Source organism: Urocampus carinirostris, chromosome 18, assembly GCF_059441175.1.
Source record: "Urocampus carinirostris isolate Australia breed hairy pipefish chromosome 18, RoL_Ucar_1.0, whole genome shotgun sequence".
In the NCBI taxonomy this organism is placed as follows: Eukaryota; Metazoa; Chordata; class Actinopteri; order Syngnathiformes; family Syngnathidae; genus Urocampus; species Urocampus carinirostris.
This window is the reverse complement of record NC_142366.1, coordinates 19,144,030-19,164,099: the sequence shown is the minus strand read 5'-3', so window position 1 is coordinate 19,164,099 and position 20,070 is coordinate 19,144,030. Positions and strand designations below refer to the sequence as shown.

The window sequence follows — 20,070 nt, the reverse complement described above, 5'->3', positions numbered from 1 at the left end:
GCAGAACGAGTGAGCGCATGACAGTTACACTATCGCACTACGTCACATCGCGATATTGATTAGATTCAGGTTAATCATGGAGCACTAGTAAAAACTATGAACTTATCGGTCATTAAATATATTTCCTGATAATTAGATATTTTCTTTATTTTTACTTAAAAACTGCAGCACGGCGGTTGAGTGGTCAGCGCGTCTGTGGCACATTTCTGAGGTCAGGAGATCGAAACTTTCTGTGCGGAGTATGCATGTTCTCCCCATGCTTGTGTGGATTTTCTGCAGCACTCCGGTTTCCCCCACATTCCCAAAACATGCAAGTCAGGTTAATTGGCTGGTTCAAATTGTCCCTAGGTGTGAATGAGCAAGTGAATTGTCTGTCCCTGTGTGCCCTGCGACTGACTGGCAACCGGTTCAGGGTGTCCCCTGCCCACTGCCCCAAGATAGCTGGGATGGGCTCCAGCCCCCCGTGGTCCTGATGAGGATAAGCGGTGCAGATAATGGATGGATATATTTAAAAACTTGCTGAGCCACGAAGGAAAGTAGCACAAAATGCACTTTTCTTCACTTTTGTAGCTCACTCCCACAGGTCCTCAAAGAAACTCTTTCGGGGTTGTTTAGCATTCAGTGAAGCGTAACAATCTGCTCGATGAGAAGGTCAACTCAAAAATGGCACTTTTATGCGATATGAGATACAACGGCTCGTTTTTCCTAGCTTAGTGTAAAATCGAAAAACTACTTTGAACGCTCGACTTTGGCCTGCTTTTCACTTCTCGGGCGCTTTTAAACTTTAATCCATTCTCGGTAAAGGCCAATCCTCTCTGCCAGTCAACAACGTGTTTTTTTTTATTATATGGTTGTTTTCCAGGACTCGCACATATAATAAGTGATATTATAATCCAAAGACATTACGACCAAGTCCACAAAAAACTTCATTGAAACACATCGTAAAAACACAAATATTTCTTGCACACAATACATTGTGTCTCGCACACATTACCTGGTACACCTTTTAGCCAAAATGTGGACTCTTTCCCGTATGTCATCTCATCTCATCAGCCGTACCGCTTATCCTCATTAGGGTCGCGGGGGAGCTGGAGCCCATCCCAGCAATCTCCGGGCAGTGGGCAGGGGACACCCTGAACTGGTTGCCAGCCAATCGCAGGGCACACAGGGACAGACAACTCATTCGCTCATTCACACCTAGGGACAATTTGGACCGGCCAATTCACCTGAAATGCATGTTTTTGGAACGTGGGAGGAAACCGGAGTGCCCGGAGGAAACCCACGCAAGCACGGGGAGAACATACAAACTCCGCACAGGAAGTCTAGAGCTGGATTTGAACCCACGACAGGTTCCCATGACATGAACTGTGCCGCACAAGCGCTAACCACTGCACCGCAGTGCTGCCCCTTTGTTGAATCCCCGTGCTTTCCGTAGTCCAAAGTAATTGCTCTGTCTGAAGTTGCCATGTGTACTGTGGGTAGACACAAGACATGCATCTGACCTGAAAGGCCCGACTGAAATCACATCACCGATTTGACAGTTTTGCTATTTTGGTCACTCATAAATCTGCGAATGATTAAAAAGGACAATTTATAAGTACCGTATTTTCCGCACTATAAGGCGCACATAAAATCTGATTTAAAAAAAAAAAGCTGACTATGCGCCTTATAATCCGGTGCGCCTTATATATGGATCAATATTGAGCCGCGACAGGTCTCGCAACTTACGGTAAGCAGCCACCGACTCCATTTTTCGCGTAGAAGTGCGCTGTACATACTGGGAAATATTAAACAACGATTCTCTTTTATTTGTGAGTTCATATAAAGACCCTGAAATGGCTCCTATTAAGAGACACGCTTACAACGCAGAGTTTAAACTCAAGGCGATCAGTCACGCAGTAGAACACGGAAATAGAGCAGGAGCGAGAGAGTTCAACATTAATGAATCGATGGTGCGGAAGTGGAGGAAGCATGAGGATAAGCTGCGCCAAGTAAGGAAGACTAAACAAAGTTTCCGTGGCAATAAAGCAAGATGGCCAGTTAGAGGACACACTTGAACAGTGGGTTGTTCAACAAAGAGCAGCAAGTAGAAGTGTCAGTACAATAACTATTCGAATGAAGGCAACAGCGCTGGCATGGGAACTTAACATTAAAGAATTCAGGGGTTGTCCTACTTGGTGTGTGTTTACGTTTTACGTTTTACATTTTACATTTATTATGTTATTGCTTTATTGTTTTGCACTTGTTGTTTTTGCACTTTACGAGTGTTACTATATTGCAATTACTAACGTTTAATTTACCATAACAGTATCAGACGTTTTTTTGCGTATTGACTAAATGAAGGAAAAGTAAAATGTTATGCCTTGCTGTTGTTCAAAGATGTTAAAGATGTGTCACGAAAATGCTTTACCTCAGAGAAAATAATAAAACAGCTGTTTTTTCATTTTGGGAGTGAATGGAGTTGTGGAAAGCTTGTTTGTTATCTATCAATAAAGTTTGACTGACCTATCTGACTGTTTTGTTGACATTCCCTTTAGCGCGCCACCATCTAATGGTTGCATAACGTAACTACATCCTCTACTGTAGCCAAGTCAAGTCAAGTCACATTTTTTTATATAGCTCTTAATCACAAAAATGTCTCGAAGGACTGAACAGGATTACAATTACAAAATTGCACAATTACCTGATCTTAAACCAGCATGCACTTATGGCGCCTTATAATGCGCTGCGCCCTATGTATGGATTTTTTTTTTAAATATATCATTCATTGAAGGTGCGCCTTATAACACGGTGCGCCTTATAGTGCTGAAAATACGGTACTTAATATTTTCATTTCAAACAAATATAAAAAGTATTAATGTGTTCACATTTTTAAGACTTTGAAAATTGGATTTAAGACATTTTAATGTCAATTTAGGCCTTATTTTTAGAATTCAATGCCTTTTAAGACTTTTCAAGGATCCCCGGGATCCCTTAACTATGCATAGTATTAATCTTATATATATTATGACTTGGCAGCACAGCGGCACAGTTCTGAGGTCATGAGATCAAACCTTCCTGTGTGGAGTTTGCATGTTCTCCCCGTGCTTGCAGGGGTTTCCTCCCACATTCCAAAAACATGCAGGTCAGGCTAAATGGCCTTACCAAATTGTCCCTAGGTGTGAATGAGCGAGTGAGTTGTGTGTCTCTGTGTGCCCTGCTACTGGCCGGCAACCAGTTCAGGGTGTCCCCTGCCCACGACCCGGAGTTATCTGGGATAGGCTTCAGCACCCTGGCGACCAATGTTCCCTCTAGGCTGCACTGCCCGCACATTCTCAGCGCACAAGAAAATCTAGCCAGCTCACAAAAACGAGGGCTCGAAATTGCTAATTAAGAAGCAAATTAAGTCAAAGTTACAGTGCATGAAGGTAAAAATACACGGGTTCCCCTGACGCTGTTTTCTAAATGCAGTATTTTGAAGTCAATCTTGAAATCGAACGAAGTTGAGTAAAGTCGAGTTTTTCGAGAACCGGCTTCTTTGGCTCGGCTCACTAAAGAGAACCGGCTCTTTCGGGTCCCAAACGGCTCTTCAGGTTGTTTTTGCTTCTTTAATCCCTACACGACCAAATATTATGTACAATTGTGCACAAAATGACTTAGTAGTAGTGTCAGTAAAGTAGTGAAAAGCTGAGAACAAAATAAACAAAAGTAAGAGAAAAAAGAAGGAAAAAAAGAAAAGAAAGAAACAAAGGAAAAAAAGTAAATAGAGAACAAAAAGAAAAAAGTAACAGCTAGCAAAAAATAAACACAATGAGATTTTTTTAAAGGAATTAAAAAAACAGGGGAAAAGAAGAAAAAGTTTGTGTTGCATTCAAATAATTTCCAATTATACCAAGTCAATCTTGTTGCCAACATTGTACTTCCACTAAAAAAATGTGATTAAATAGTTCTGTATCGTGCAACCGACTAAATAAGCCCCCCAAAATGTTACTATTATGCGACAAAAGATACCAGGGAAAAAAAAGAAATGGAAATCTTGTGAAAGAATTGTTGTAAAAACAAATGACGTTTGTAGGCCGTACAACCTTTGCAATAGTACATGAGTCAATTCATTTAAAAGAGTAAAATAATTTTGCATTGCCGGAAACTCAGCAAAATGTAACGTGATGTCAAGTTTTGGACATGTTTGATAATGACTAAGTTGCCACACTTGGGATTGCTGTTGCTCACTGTTGTTTCAAGCGTAGCTCACCTACTTTGTGTGAACGCTCAGACCGGTGGAAAAGTACAGGGAACATTGCCCTACTGAGGATAAGCGGTGCAGAAAACGGATGGATCGATGGATATATTAGGCCTTTTATTTTGAAAATCATGATGATGATAATCATTCTTATAACGCACAAGTCTCACAGTCTTAGTTGTCCTGAATCATCCCTACATCCGGTTGATCTCAATTTCTGACCTGATTTATCCCTTCAGTGCCCCCTTCATCCATTTAATCCAGCCTACTGGGCTTGGCAAATAATGCCCTGTGGATACAGACTGATCATGCTGCAGCCGGGTCAAAACAATACGATTGGGAGGGGCATCGATGAAAAAATGGCTTCTACCCACGACAGAGCAGAAAACGGATGGAGCCTTTTGCGCGTATGAGCCAGCAGGGAATAGCCAAACAAACAAACAAACACTCAAGGATTTCCTGCTGACAGCTAAAGGATGAGCTTACCTGGGAGATCAGATAGCGCTCCTCTCTCGATAATGTGCTTCCTATACAAAGTCTTCAAGACCTTGGCGCTGCCGAACCTCTTGAATCGTCTCTTCACGTTGTTGTAATACCATTCCAGGGATTGTGTCCTTAAAACCCTAACAGACACAAAACCAAAAGGAATATCATTAAGTCAAATGAATCCAACTCGGTTTCACTGAGGGCCACATCAGTGAAATGGTTTCCTTCAAATGTAAAAGTGTGTCTTAGTTATTTTTCTATTTTAAAGAACTATTATAAAAGATTTGGCACAGCTCATCTGTGAATATCAAGCATCCGGGAATGATTTCAGTATTAAGAATCACCATAAGATGGCAAGGTTGGCTTTGATCAGATCTTTGTCCACACATCGAGGAAGCCCCCACTTCCTAATCTTGCTTTCTGTGCCCAGCGGCCAAAGTTATTTGAATCAATATTGTTTTTTAAAATGTTTTTACCATTACAAGGCGCTAAAAAACACACACTCTAAAAAAAGGGGTGTCAAACTCATTTTAACTCGGGGGCCACACGATAGAACAAACATTCTGTCGGGGGCCGGACTAGTAGATTAAAGAGAAAGAAAAAAAAGAGATAAAGAAATAAGAGAAAGAGGGAGGGAAAAGGAGAGAGGGCGGGACAAAGAAAGAAAAAGAGAGAGAGGGAAAAACAAAAGATAAAAAGTCGTGAGACAGGGGGAAAAGAAAAGGGAGAGGATGAAAGAAATCCAAAGCGAAATAGAAAGACAGAAGGAGAGAAAAGAGAAAAGAAAGCGCAAAGGGTAGGAAGAGAGAAAGGGAAAAGAGAAAAAAGGAAAAAAGGAAGTTAGAGCAAAAGAGGTTCAAAGACACAGAGAGAGAAAGAGACAAAGAGCAACAAAGGAAGAGAAAAGGAGGGTGAAAGAGACAGAGACAGAGTGGGAGAAAAGGGGTTGAAGAGAGAGGGACAAAGAGAGACAGAGAGAGAGAGAGACACAGAGAGAGAGGAGAGAAAAGAGAAAAGAAAGAGTGAAAGGTATGAAGAGAGAAAGAGAAAAGAGAGAAAAGGAGAAAAAGGAAGTTAGAGCAAAACAGGTTAAAAGACACACAGAGAGAAAGAGACAGAGACAGAGTGGGAGAAAAAGGGTAGAAAAGAAAGAGAGAGAGAGAGAGAAATAAATACAAGTACAGTGTCTTTGTTCGAGGCACCTAGCTTTGGCAACATCAAGTTGACATATTTAAACCTGCAGCTTGTTTTTCTCTTGCGCTTCTCTGAGTGTTGTCTCGCAGGCCGGATCCAATCCCTTAGCGGGCCTGATCTGGCCCGCTTGCCGCCTGTTTGACACCTGTGCTCTAAAAGATGTTCCAGCTTTTTCTGAAATGTGTGCAAATTTCAACCACCCTAATGGTTTAGATGCCCCAAGTATGTATACTATATATAGTCTTATACTTCATTGATGCAGGAGGGGGAAAAAAAACACTATTAACAATAGCCAAAGTGGCCCCCAGGGCTCCATGGCCTACCACAACGACTACATCCCTCCCTCTTTAACACCCTTCCTCCTTCCCAGGGGATTTATTATAATCGGCATCTTTCAGTAGGACCGTTTAATGAGTCTAAGCTCCTTAATTTCCTGCCTAAGGTCCAGTCTCCGTGTCTGAGCATCATGAGGCCGATGAAGCTGCGGGATGCGGCAAAGCTAAACAAAACAAGCCATTTTCTTCAAAAAAAATATTTAAAGGCTTTAAAAACAAACCATAAGTATTATCTTTAATTAAAGCCAGATCCACGGTACTGATGAGCAGTGTCCACCCTAAGCTGCGCGCATTCTCAGCGCACAAGAAAATCTAGCCAGCGCACAAAAATAAGGGCTCAAAATTACTAATTAAGAAGCGACTTAAGTCAAAGTTACAGTGCATGAAGGTAAAAATACACGGGTTCCCCTGACGTTGTTTCCTAAATGCGGTATTTTGAAGTCGAGTCGAAGTAGAACGAAGTTGAGTAAAGTTAGTAGAGCATGTCGATAACCGGCTTCTTTGGCTCGGCTCACTAAAAGGAACCGGCTCTTTCGGGTCCTAAACGGCTCTTCGGGTTGTTTTTGCCTCTTTAATCCCAACATGACCAAATATTAAGTAAGATTATGCACAAAATGACTTAAAGGAAGGGGGGAATAGAACAAAAAAGAAAAAAATACCAAAATGAAAAAGTAGTGAAAAGCTGAGAAAAAAAGAAACAAAAGGAAGAGAAAAAAAGAAGGAAAAATTTCGAAAAAAGCCGGAAAAAAAGAAAATAAAGAAATGGAGGAAAAAGGTAAATAGAGAACAAAAAGAAAAAAGTAACAGCTCGGAAAAAATAAACACAATGAGATATTTGTTAAAGGAATTTAAAAAAAAAAAAGTAGAAAAAAAACGGATAAAAAGTTTGTGTTGCATTCAAATAATTTCTAATTATATCAAGTGAATCTTGTTGCCAACATTGTACTTCCACTAAAAAATGTGATTAAGCAGCTTATATACAGGTGCGGCTTGTGTAAGTAGAAAAGCGGATATCCTCTTAAAATGTGGTGGGTGTGGCTTATAATCAGGTGCGCTCTATAGTCCGGAATTTACGGAAATATTTATCAGTTTAAGGAAGTCAAGAATGACTGACAGCATCTTTTAGAAAAAAAATGAACAGGAGACTTTGAGCAGAAGAAACATTGAAGAAAATATACTAAGAAGCTGAAATTTTCAAGGGTATAACTGTATTATTTAGCGGCTCCTAGTGGTTAAAAAAACATTTTTATTCATGGAAAAAAAAAGCATCTATTTAAGCAATAAGGAAAAATAAATGAACTATAACAATAGACTTACAAGTTAGTAAATGTGTTCATGTAGTTTAACTTATCATTTGAATCCATAATGGTTTTGTTTTTTAATTAAGTATGTTTTTTCATCACTAGGAGGCACTAGATAGCACACAATGTCGCTTTAAGATGCTTGAGACAAAGCTTTAATGGTGTTTTAACCCAAACGATTAAGGTTATAACGCTTTAACTCAAAGTCAAAGCCGGTTTAACTGTCATGATTGCTGATTCGGGGCACCAGCCCTGGTCACTGATTGGCTCCCTGACTCTTTTCAAACCCCCGTCTTCCAAGAGGAAGCTGTCAGACCGTCTGCGAACCTATGCTTTCAGCTAGGCAAGCTCTGTATTATCAGACATTCTCCAGCCCTGTTTTCTCCTGCCTGATACCTGTTGCCGACCTGTTTCTGGACCTGTTTCTGCCTTGCTCTTCCGTCCCGGCCATCGACCTGTTTTGCCCTGTTTCCTGCCTGATACCTGTTGCCGACCTCTTTTCTGGACTCGTTACTGCTCTTGCTCCTCCGTCCCGCCCATGGATCTGTTTTCCCGCTGCCTACGACTACCCTCGCTCGACACGGAAGTGTCATGATTACCCAAGTGGAGCCACCTGGGGTAATCATCTGGCGCGCTGGAATGCGCTTCCTGATTGGTTTATGTTCCCTTTTTAAGCATGCTACGCGGAGACCTCTTGGTCGGAGGATACTTCTGTACCCCGTATGACTCTCCCGATTACCTGTGTCTTCTTGTTTACCTGAATCTGCCTGCCTGCCTCCGATCCGACCTGCTTCCGTCCCACGCTACGATCTTCTCTCCAGTCCCGGTAAACTCGACCTGCTTCCGTCCCACGCTACGATTGGCTACGTGTTCCGAAGTTGTCTTCATGGCGTTGCTGCTGACGTTCGACGGTCATCGCGTCTCCCGCTAACCCTGTACGCTTCCCCAAATAAAAGACTTGTAACGAACGCTCTGGGGTCTCCTGCTCTGTTCTGGTCCGCCCTGACAGGAAGTGCCTCTTCCGCGTTCCTGCCATCAGCTACCCGTGTCCGACAATCATCGGATCGTGGAAGCAAGCACTGCTCTCTCTCTTTATCAATAAAACTGAGTAAAACGAACGCTATTGGGTCCTGTCAGCGTTTCTGGCTTGTGACGTTAACCTTCACTTTGAATTCCTATACTTTGTGTTCCTCTTCGTGCTGTTTATCACTCATTTTCAGTTGCACGACACAGTGACGTCGAGTCCTCGTATAATGCACGCGGTCCCTTTAAATCACCGTGAAATTAAAACGAGTAAAACGACAAGGAAAGCAAGAGGATTAATGATGAGAGGAAGAGGAGTAGATTCTGGATGAATGAAGCATGGCATGGCTTCCCTGGAGCGGCTCGGTTAGAAAAAAAAGAAGATGGAGGGAAGAGAAGCTTTCAAGTGCAGGGGAAAAAAAACCTGCATAATGAGGTCAGGACAGTCCCATCGTCTTCGCTGCTGCATGAATAAGTCAAAGGGATTCCTATGGAAACCCTCCTCACTCTTTCTCTAAACTCCCTCCCATCATGCCTGTTCCCTTATGAGGCTCTTTGCTAGGAAGCCGACTGCTTATCCCCCCTGCACCATCCCCCTAGCTCCTCTTCCTTCTGAATTTCCTCTATTGAGTCATATTGTGAGAAAATGGAATCAAAATATATCAGAGCAGGGGTGTCAAACTCATTTTTACTCGGGGGCCACACGATAGAACAAACATTCTGTCGGGGGCCGGACTAGTAGATTAAAGAGAAAGAAAAATAGGGATAAAGTAATAAGAGAAAGAGAGAGGGAAAAGGAAAAAGGGCGAGACAAAGAAAGAAAAATAGAGAGAGGGAGAGAGCGTGAGAAACAAAAGATAAAAAGTCGTGAGAGAGGGGGAAAAGAAAGGGAGAGGAAGAAAGACATCCAAAGAGAAATAGAAAGACAGAAGGAGAGAAAAGAGAAAAGAAAGCGCGAAGGGTAGGAAGAGAGAAAGGGAAAAGAGAAAAAAGGAAAAAAGGAAGTTAGAGCAAAAGAGGTTCAAAGACACAGAGAGAGAAAGAGACAAAGAGCAACAAAGGAAGAGAAAAGGAGAGTGAAAGAGACAGAGACAGAGTGGGAGAAAAGGGGTGGAAGAGAGAGAGACAGAGACAGAGTGGGAGAAAAGGGGTTGAAGAGAGAGGGACAAAGAGAGACAGAGAGAGAGAGAGACACAGAGAGAGAGAGAGAGAGAGAGAGAGAGAGATACAAGTCCATTGTCTTTGTTCGAGGCACCTGGCTTTGGCAACATCAAGTTGACATATTTCAACCTGCAGCTTGTTTTTCTCTTGCGCTTCTCTGAGTGTTGTCCCGCGGGCTGGATTCAATCCCTTCGCAGGCCTAATGTGGCCCGCGGGTCGCCTGTTTGACACCTGTGTATTAGAGTGTTCTATCGGGAGGCTGCTGGAGTGATTGAAAGCGCAAAAGGAGGAAGGAACGGGGAAAACCCGCAACACTCAAATAGGAACAGGACGCTCATCGTTACAGAATTCGAAACCTGGTCATTTTCCATGACTCCAAAACCTTCAAGCTACCGTATTTTCTGGACTATAATGTCCGCCTGAAAACCTTAAGTTGAAGGAGACAGGACCAACTTGCGTTACGTTTCTCTCAGTTTTACTGGAAAAAAGGAAAGGGTTGCACCCATGATCCGGTGATAGCTGGACGCGGGAAGCAGGTCGCTCTGAAAGCGGAAGTGGGACTTCCGTGGTGGGCGATGGCGGTGTCGGGAACGGAAAAAACGGGTCAGGAGCCGGGACAGGAGAGCAGAAATTGTGGTCGGGATCGGAAACGGGTCGAAAGCCAGGAGAGGAGAATAGACGTGGTCAGGATCAAAAACGGGTCTAAGCCAGGAGAACAGAAAGGAGCAAAAACAGGTAGGAGTCAGGGTCGAAAAAGCTTGCCTAGAGTACACTGAGGTTCGCAGACGGACTGACCACAGGTGACAGAAAGACGTGGGTTTGAATAGTGACAGGCAGCCATTCAGAGTGCAGTTGGCACCAAAGGAGCGGGCACAGGTGCATCACATCAGTAATCAATTGGCCAGAATTTGGAAATTGTGTCCCATAGCCCGTCTAATACCTGGATAGAATTGGAAATGTATGCAGTATTTATTCGTTTGAGATACAACACAAGGTTTTACGGTTATACCACAGTTTTTGCGAAATGATGGATCAATCGGAAAACATCGCTGGCCAAATTCAAACTAGACGGGAACGAACTGAATATTGATATTAAACAGGACAAAATAGACGGGAACAATACCGGACAGGAAACACAGGAACCGGACAGAGTCAAAACCCACAGCTTGTGGGTGGAGAGGTTCGTTGACAGACTGACAAGGGGTGAGTGAGAGCACTGAGCTTAAATAGAAGGGAAGCCAATCTGTCAACGAGCCTCAGCTGGCGCCACACGGGCGGGGCCAATTGGGCGCCATGGCAACCGTGACATATAGTAGAGTATAAAATAGTATAGTATAGTAACACATGTGACCTACATAGTAAGATTTTTATTTTTTCATTTTGTGGGTTGGTCATCATTGGTCCTAGAACTGTTAAAATTTGGCCACAAATTGTATCTAATACAACATTATTTGTCATAATACTGTCAGGACCGGGACAGAAACAGGACCCACTTGCGTAACTTTTACCAGAAGTTTTATTGAAGGAACGAGGAAGGGCCCACGATCCGGTGTTCGCTCTCGTACTCGGCTTGTGATCCGAACACGGAAGTGGATCTTCCGTGAAGAACTATGGCGATGTCGGGGACGGAAAAAAACGGGTCGGTAGCCGGGACAGGAGAGCAAAAACGTGGTCGGGGTTGTAGCGAGTCGTGAGCCAGAATGGGAGAGCAGACGTGGTCAGGATCAGAAACGTGTCATAAGTTGGCATGGGAGAGCAGACGTGGTCAGGATCAAAAACAGGTCGAAGCCGGGGGACAGACGGGAGCAAAAACGGTAGCAGAAACGATACAGGCGAGAGTCAGGGTCGAAAAAGGCTTGCCTTGTATCACGGAGATTCGCAGACGAACCAACAACAGGGGACTGACAGGAGTGGGTTCAAATTAGTGACGGGGAGCCAATCAGAACATGCGGCGATTGGCGCCAAATAAGCGGGCACATCAGTAATCATGGCCAATACGACCAAAAAGTATGTGAGCCCCCTAAAATAAGACCCTCCGCGGGCATTTCGTCTAAACTGCACACCCATAAAGTGGATAATCTATTCCGAACTGCCACAACTGGCCGCCGGACATTGGACAAGGTGGTGGGTCAAATGCTAAAAAGCATACGAGATCTTCTCCATCTGTGCAAGGAACGCTCGAAGGCATCTGGAGCTAAACGCGTAGCTCAAAGCGACTAGCCCTGTAATTTTCCTTACGGGTCTGAGCGTTCACACAAAGTCGGGGAGCAACGCTTGAAACAACAGTGAGCAACCATAATCCCAAGTGTGGCAAGGTAATTAATGATCAAACATGTCCAAAACTTGACATCACGTTACATTTTCCTGAGTTTCCGGCAATGCAAAATTTTTTTCCTCTTTTGAAAGAATTGACTCATGTATTATTGCAAAGGTTGTACGGCCTCCAAACGTCGTTTGTTCTTACAATTCTTTCACAAGATATCCATTTCTTTTTATTTCCTGATAGATTTTGTCGCATAATATTAACATTTTTGGGGGCTTATTTAGTCGGTTGTAAGATACAGAACTGTACTTAATCACATTTTTGAGTGGAAGTACAATGTTGGCAACAAGATTCACTTGATATCATTGGAAATTATTTGAATGCAACACAAACTTTTTCTTCTTTTTTCCGTGTTTTTTCTACTTTTTTTTAAAATTTCCTTTAAAAAAAAATCTCATTGTGTTTACTTTTTCCGAACTGTTACCTTTTTTTTGTTCTCTATTTACTTTTTTCCTACATGTCTTTCTTTTCTTTTTTTCTGGCTTTTTTTTCTCTTCCTTTTGTTTCTTTTTTTCTCAGCTTTTCACCACTTGTTTATTTTGGTATTTTTTTCTTTTTTGTTCTATTCCCCCCTTCCTTTAAGTCATTTTTTGCATAATTCTACATAATATTTGGTCATGTTGGGATTAAAGAAGCAAAAACAACCTGAAGAGCCGTTTAGGACCCGAAAGAGTCGGTTCCTTTTAGTGAGCCAGTTCTCGACAAACTCTACTAACTTTACTCAACTTCGTTCTATTTCGATTCGACTTCAAAATACCGCATTTAGGACACTACGTCAGGGGAACCCGTGTATTTTTACCTTCATGCACTGTAACTTTGACTTAAGTCGCTTCTTAGAAATTTTGAGCCCTCATTTATTGTGCGCTGGCTAGATTTTCTTGTGCACTGAGAGTGCGCAATTGCACACGCGCGCAGTTTAGAGGGAACACTGCTTATGACCTTTCTGGGTAGCCGCCGGAATATTGATCGCCTTGGCTCTTGGATTGCCGTTGGCAGAAAGACGAAGGAAGAGTGAGATGACTTCTGCATGAGAATCGGACATGAACGATAGATGCAATTTCACACGGAATTTGTCCGACGACATAGACGCATTATCTTTATGTGCCAGTGTCATTAAAATGTCTACATTCTGGAGGAAGAGCGCCTGGCAACAGTTAGGCAATTTTCTCTTGCAGAGACAAAAATCTTTATTACTAAAACCTCAAGCTGTTTCTGCCTTAGGGCTCAACAGACTTCTCAGCCATACCACACTTGCGCAATACTAAAAAGTTTCCCATGAAATTAAATCAGTTAAGAAATATACTGTCAAGTCGTATTGTATATATACCCATAATTCTATGGATTCTTCATATATATCTCCTCATTTACTCGTAATAAATGCACTTCACCTATATTTGTGTGTATTTTGTTTCTTCTTGATATAATCATTTACACACTTTTATTCTATGGCATATGAATAACCTATAGCCTAGATGGTAAGGCGCCCGCTTTGAGACTGGGAGGTTCGGGTTCGCGCCCCGGCCGAGTCATTCCTAAGACTTAAAAAGTGGTCGGCGGCGCCCTCTCTTGGCTGCGGCTGCATCGGGTCAGATGCAATCGACATTTCGTTCTGTGTACATTGTTACACAGAATGACAATACAAGGAAATTATTATTATTATTATTATTATTATGTTGAGAATATGTGTATTATTTGCCCTCATGTAGGTTTTAGATGAGGGGATAATAGTTTGTAGTTTGCAATAGTCTTTGATCTGTGCAGCCTTTTGAGACTCTTTGTGATTAAGGGCTATACAAATAAACATGACTTGACTTGACAACTCTTGATCAGGGTTGGGTACTAACGGAATACATGGAATGGGATTACTTTGTCAGGATACAAAACCAAATGTAATTGTACTCTGTTGCAAGGAGAGAAATAAACAGGGTTGGGTAGGGTTACTTTAACATGATTTCTTTCAATTACTTTTGGATTACTCCAATACCAAATATGCAAATAAAAGACAAAAGAAACTAAATATGAATAAAATGATGACTCACAACACGTGGTAAGCTTTCTCTCCTGGCTTTGATCTCTTGCAAAACTAACATAAAATGCGACAAACAAAAAGAAAATTAATCCAAACAGCTTGCCAACATCATTTTTGCCGTTCCATGTATTCCGTTGCTCCCCAAGCCTGCACAAAATTTAGTAATTTTATTCATATTTAGTTTCTTTTTTCTTTTATTAGCATATTTGGTATTGGAGTAATCCAAAAGTAATTGAAAGTAATCAAGTTAAAGTAACCCTACCCAACCCTGGAAATAAATAGTATTCGATTTTGAACCATTAAAATTGTATTTAAAACTACATTTACTTATTTATAATGTACCAATAGACAAGTTGTGTTTATCACAATTTAAATTAAATTAATTTAAATTGCCGTATCTGTTGCACGGATTGTCAGGACCAGAACGAAGACAGGACCCACTTGCGTGCGTTTCTCTTAGTTTTATTAGGAAGATAAGAAAAGGTAGTATACACGATCCGTAGATCGTTGGTCGTGGGTATCAGGTTGCTCAGACGCGGAAGTGGTATTTCCGTGGCGAGCGATGGCAGTGTCGAGAGCGGGTAAAAAGAGATCGGTGGCCGGGACGGGGGGAGTCAAGTTCAGAAAAGGGGTCGGAGCCGGGAATCAAACAGGAATCAGAACAGGAGAGAGTCAGGGTCGGAAAGCTTGCCTAGCGTAGCTGAGGTTCGCAGGCGGACTGACAAGGGTGACAGGAAGAGGGGGGTTTGAAAAGAGACAAGCAGCCAATCAGCGTCTGAGGCATTTGGCGCCAAAGGAACAGACTCAAGTGCCTCGCATCAGTAATCATGACACAGATTCTACACATGTCAAACTCCAACACTGTGTTGCAAAAGTACTTTCAGATGCTCCCCTACTTACGAACATTCGAGTTACGAAAATGGTAGATACGAACATTTTTTAGGGATGTCGAAAAATAGCCGGAGATTGCTGTAAGTTCGATTTTGTATTGTGCACCTTTTTCCGAGTACAAAACAGTACTGTAGTGCTTCTTTCCACCACTATCGGCGTGTGGCGCTGTGAGAGCTCACCCAGCATACACCCAGAAGAAGAAATCCGGCTTCCTCTTCATAGTTGCATGCCAGGGCCCCCACCCCTTATATGTTTTTTTGCTTCCCCCCCACGTGCTGCTAGGCAAAAAGGATTTCACAACAAACCATTATGGTGCTGGGCAAATAATATTTCAATTCTGACACGCTATGAAAGTAATTCCTGATCATTTAAATAAGTTGATCATCTTAACCAGGTTAATGGATCAGTAATCTCATTATTGCTACCAAATCTCTTCCCCTGTTCCCATTTTCTAAGACTGCGAGGGCTTGGGTAAAATCTGTCCTTTTATTCTTTCGCTTGATTCAATTTTTCAATAAATGTAGTTTGTAAGTATCAAATATGTGCATTATTTATTTGTGTGCCTCTACTATTTTCCTTCTAGACTGATCATTCATTATCCATATCAATAAACTAAAAAAAACAAAAATAAAATTTTAAATCTAAAATGTAAATATATTTTGAGTATTGCTTTTTTTGTGATAAATGCTACATACAATACGAGGCTATGTCATATTAATTCGGGTGGTAAACCTTGAGCGCTACGAATTAGATACTATAAAGCGATTACTCTACACCATTTTATTTAATAACTGTTAACTAATCATACGTTTTCAAGGAAATATACACAAAAGGTGAATCTTCTGTGAGCACATTATCCCAAAAAAGTATGTTTACAACCCTTACACATACTAAACATTACTAGTTGCTAGCAACTGTGTAAGCCAATCTAGCCAGAGTAGCCATGTAGTGGTGTGTCATGGTTGCCATGGCGCCCTATTGGCTGCGCCCATGTGTGTCACGGTTGCCATGGTGTCCAATTGGCCCCGCCCGTGTGTGTCACAGTTGCCATGGTGCCCAATTGGCCCAGCTGCGGCTTGTTGAGAGATTGACTTTCTGTCTAGATAAAGCTCAGTGCTCTCTTGCTTCGGTTGTCAGCCCGCCAAACGAACTTCTGCCCCACAAGACTTGGGTTCTGACTTGGTCCTGTTTTCCTGTTGATATCTTCAGTCCGGTATTGTTCCCGTTTATTTTTGTCCTGTTTAATTTCGGGTTTCCGTTTTGTTTCCGTCTATTTTGGTCCTGTTTATTATTTTCTCCGCTTTCCGTTCCCGTCTAGTTTCTCCTGTTAGTTATCGATATCCTGATTCGTTGTCAATCCTGTCTGTCCCTTCCTGTCCAGTATCGACCACATCTGTCTGATATCAACTCGGGCAATTGGAATCAGTCTCGTTGGTCTCTGGCTTCCTGTCCTTCCACGCCAGATCGGCTTCTTAACGTGCATGACTCCCCATTTCCCATAAAACAAAAGGCTTGAGTGAGAACGTCACGCGATTGGGTCCTGTTTTTGTTCTGTCTCTGACAGTGGGGAGTACCTCATTTTTCAGTTCATAACACTGTGTAACAAACTATTTGAAAAGTGTTTTTATTTTAATTCAAGCATTAATGACAGACACAAGTAGTTATAACTAAAGATTTTTCAATGCGGTATACAGTGTTCCCTCTAAGCTGCGCGCATGTGCAATTGCACATTCTCAGCACACAAGAAAATCTAGCCAGCACACACAAATGAGGGCTCAAAATTACTAATTAAGAAGCGACTCAAGTCAAAGTTACAGTGCATGAAGGTAAAAATACACGGGTTCCCCTGACGTTGTGTTCTTAATGCGGTATTTTGAAGTCGAGTCGAAGGAGAACGAAGTTGAGTAAAGTTATTAGAGTTTGTCGGGGAACCGGCTTCTTCGGCTCGGCTCACTAAAAGGAACCGGCTCTTTCGGGTCCTAAACGGCTCTTCAGGTTGTTTTTGCTTCTTTAATCCCAACATGACCAAATATTATGTAAAATTTTGCACAAAATGACTTAAAGGAAGGGGGGAATAGAACAAAAAAAGAAAAAAATAACAAAATGAAAAAGTAGTGAAAAGCTGAGAAAAAAAGAAACAAAAGGAAGAGAAAAAAAGATGGAAAATTTTAGGAAAAAGCCAGAAAAAAAGAAAAGAGGGAAATGTAGGAAAAAAGTAAATAGAGAACAAAAAGAAAAAAGTAACAGCTGGGAAAAAATAAACACAATGAGATTTTTTTTTAAAGGAATTTAAAAAAAGTAGAAAAAAAACACTAAAAAAAGAAGAAAAAGTTTTTGTTGCATTCAAATAATTTCCAATTATATCAAGGGAATCTTGTTGCCAATGCTGTACTTCCACTAAAAAATGTGATTAAGTACAGTTCTGTTTCTTACAACTCACTAAATAAGCCCCCAAAAATGTTAATATTATGCGACAAAATCAGGAAATAAAAATAAATGGATATCTTGTGAAAGAATTGTAAGAACAAACGACGTTTGTAGGCCGTACAACCTTTGCAATAGTACATGAGTCAATTCGTGCGAAAGAGAAAAATAATTTTACATTGCCGGAAACTCAGCAAAATGTAACTTGATGTCAAGTTTTGGACATGTTTGATAATGAATTATCTTGCCACACTTGGGATTATGGTTGCTCACTGTTGTTTCAAGCGCTACTCATCGACTTTGTGTGAACGCTCAGACCCGTGGATAATTAGAGGGAACATTGGCGGTATAGCACTGAATACATTTTTGTAGAGGGAAATCTCTGAAGAAACAGCATTGAGGGAAATCTATATAAAATATTATACAAACAATAGCCTGCGGTTATGATTCCACAGACGCAGGTGTTTGTCAGGCCAGTCTGTGTATTATAAAACCCGCCGCTTTCTTTGCAGAGAGAATTCACCGGGGGCTCTCTAACAACCCTAGCTGTAAACAAAACTGGGTCCCTCCATATATTTCATCCTCTGCAAACCTTTCAAAAAAGAAAAAAAAAATCTCGCATTGCTAGGACTTTCTCAAATGGTTCACAAATGAAAGCGGCGCCACTCCGCATAGGGAGCAACATTCAATGAGACCGGCGTATCGATCGGGAGCCATGTTGGAGTGCGGGCTGTCGCTTCACAATGGACTGCGCCGTTAGCTGAACTGAAGACAGCGGTGATGAAACGGCAGCTTAAAAGGTCATAAACTTGATCGGGGTCCGACACTGACCCCATACCGGGAATGTCAATGCCAATACCGTTAGTTCACTTGAGGTAATCTGACAAGTCAGCTGCTTAAATGAATATATAACAATGCAGTAACGAATTGTATGCTTCGAAATGGCACTCCAAGGTAAGAAAGAACCGTAAATTCCGGACTATAAGCCGCTACTTTTTTCCCTGCGGCTTATTCAGTGATCATCTTGTTTCAAACTGATGCTGATGTTTCTTTATTGAGTATATTTTGAAATGGCCGGCATATCTTGAATCCCGGGAGTTTAAGCTTTCCAAAGATATGTGGCATGACGTATTTCAGTGACATCGTAGAGACACATATTTTTTTTTTTATAATAAAAGTCCAGTGCCCTATCGGTACCGTATATTATTAAAACTCCTTCTGAGCACTGTCTTTCTTTGTAAATATCTCATGTTTCAATGTGGGAACATGCGGCTTATAGTCAGGTGCGGCTTATGAATGTACAAAATGTTTTTTTCTTAAGAAGCGTACTGGGTGCGGCTTATAATCAGGTGCAATCAATAGTCCGAATTTTACGGTATATATTTATTTCTAAATTAATTTCTGTTTTCTTCATTTTCTTGACATTTTTCTCTGATACCGTGAATAAAAATAGTGTGAAAACATCTAAATGACTGGTGGTCTAGTGGTTAGGATTCACCAATGTGACCCGGGTACAATTCCGGTTGCTGCCAATGTTTGGCCTTTTTGGTCAGTGATATTTTTCGACAGATTAACTATTGTATAAATGTGGTAATATACCGTGAAACCTCGATTATGATGCGCAACTTATTTTTTAGGTAAAACAGCAACAAAAAAAAACAGTACTCCCGCTCCATTGATTTGAACTCAAACGCGTTGCCTTAAACACTCAATTCACTCTCTGCGGAATCTCACGAAGCCCCTGTACGAATTTTCTCCTCGGATCTACACAATTCACATAGGTTACCGGTACTCTTTTTGTCTTCAAACCAGAAAATTTCACCAAAAGGTGAGATATTTTCATGCCTGAATAACATTTAGCTGCAACATTTCTTAAATAAATCCCAATATATATATATATATACTGCATGGTATCATGTGGTCCAATCCTTAATTAAAATAAACAAATAAATGCATAAGTGTATGTGTTCATTTCCTTTGTATTCATACAATCAACGTTCAAAAGCAGATATATTTACATGGTTGGGGTTTAATCCAAAGGAAAAAGAACAGTCAAGAGAAGAATAAAAGGCAGCAGCCCAGGGAGAGCGCCAAAGTAAAGGTCATTATAGTGATTGGCATCATGAAAGGGAAGGATAAAACTGTTCCAATTTATTTTAAGATATCATGAGTTTCGAAGTAGTCAATGGACTAGTAGGTGAGTCAGAAAACTGGTGTTGCCTGATAAGACCAGAAGCTCTTTAAAGGGAATTTCAAAGGGGGTTACTGAGAAGCTCCAGGTGAGGAGTTCTGGCACTCGTGGCCTTCAAAAAGCAAGACGGTGATCAGAGAGGCTAGCAATGACATAACCTGAAGACTTTTCAAACAGGAAAACTTGACCTTCAACGGCAGAAAGCACAAGTTCATCGAAATAACCTTTAACGTGCGTCCGTCAGTTCAAACCGAGTCTCTGCAAAGACAGTTACAAAGTTCAAATGCTTCCAAAAAGGTCTTTAGATCTTCAACTGATAAGCACTTAAAGGTTGAAAAATTTGATACAGTGGCCCCTCTACACACAAGATGAATTTATTTCCTGATTGGAGTACATGTCGAATTGTTCGCATCTCGAATAAAATTTCCCCATAAGAAACGACTGAAACAGAATTAATCCGTTCCCAGCCTTCCAAAATCAGCCAAATTAACAC

At 41.4% G+C, this 20,070-nt stretch overlaps 1 protein-coding gene across 3 annotated transcripts in view; it reads right to left on the bottom strand.

Moving 5' to 3' along the window:
- Positions 1-20,070, bottom strand: part of myripb (myosin VIIA and Rab interacting protein b) — a 195,387-nt gene that overhangs the window by 52,571 nt on the left and 122,746 nt on the right. For all 3 annotated transcript variants that reach the window (XM_088322402.1, XM_088322403.1, XM_088322404.1), the window contains exon 3: positions 4,706-4,842. In XM_088322402.1, the coding sequence (XP_088178528.1) occupies positions 4,706-4,842 (137 nt within the window). The remainder of the gene's footprint in view (positions 1-4,705; positions 4,843-20,070) is intronic.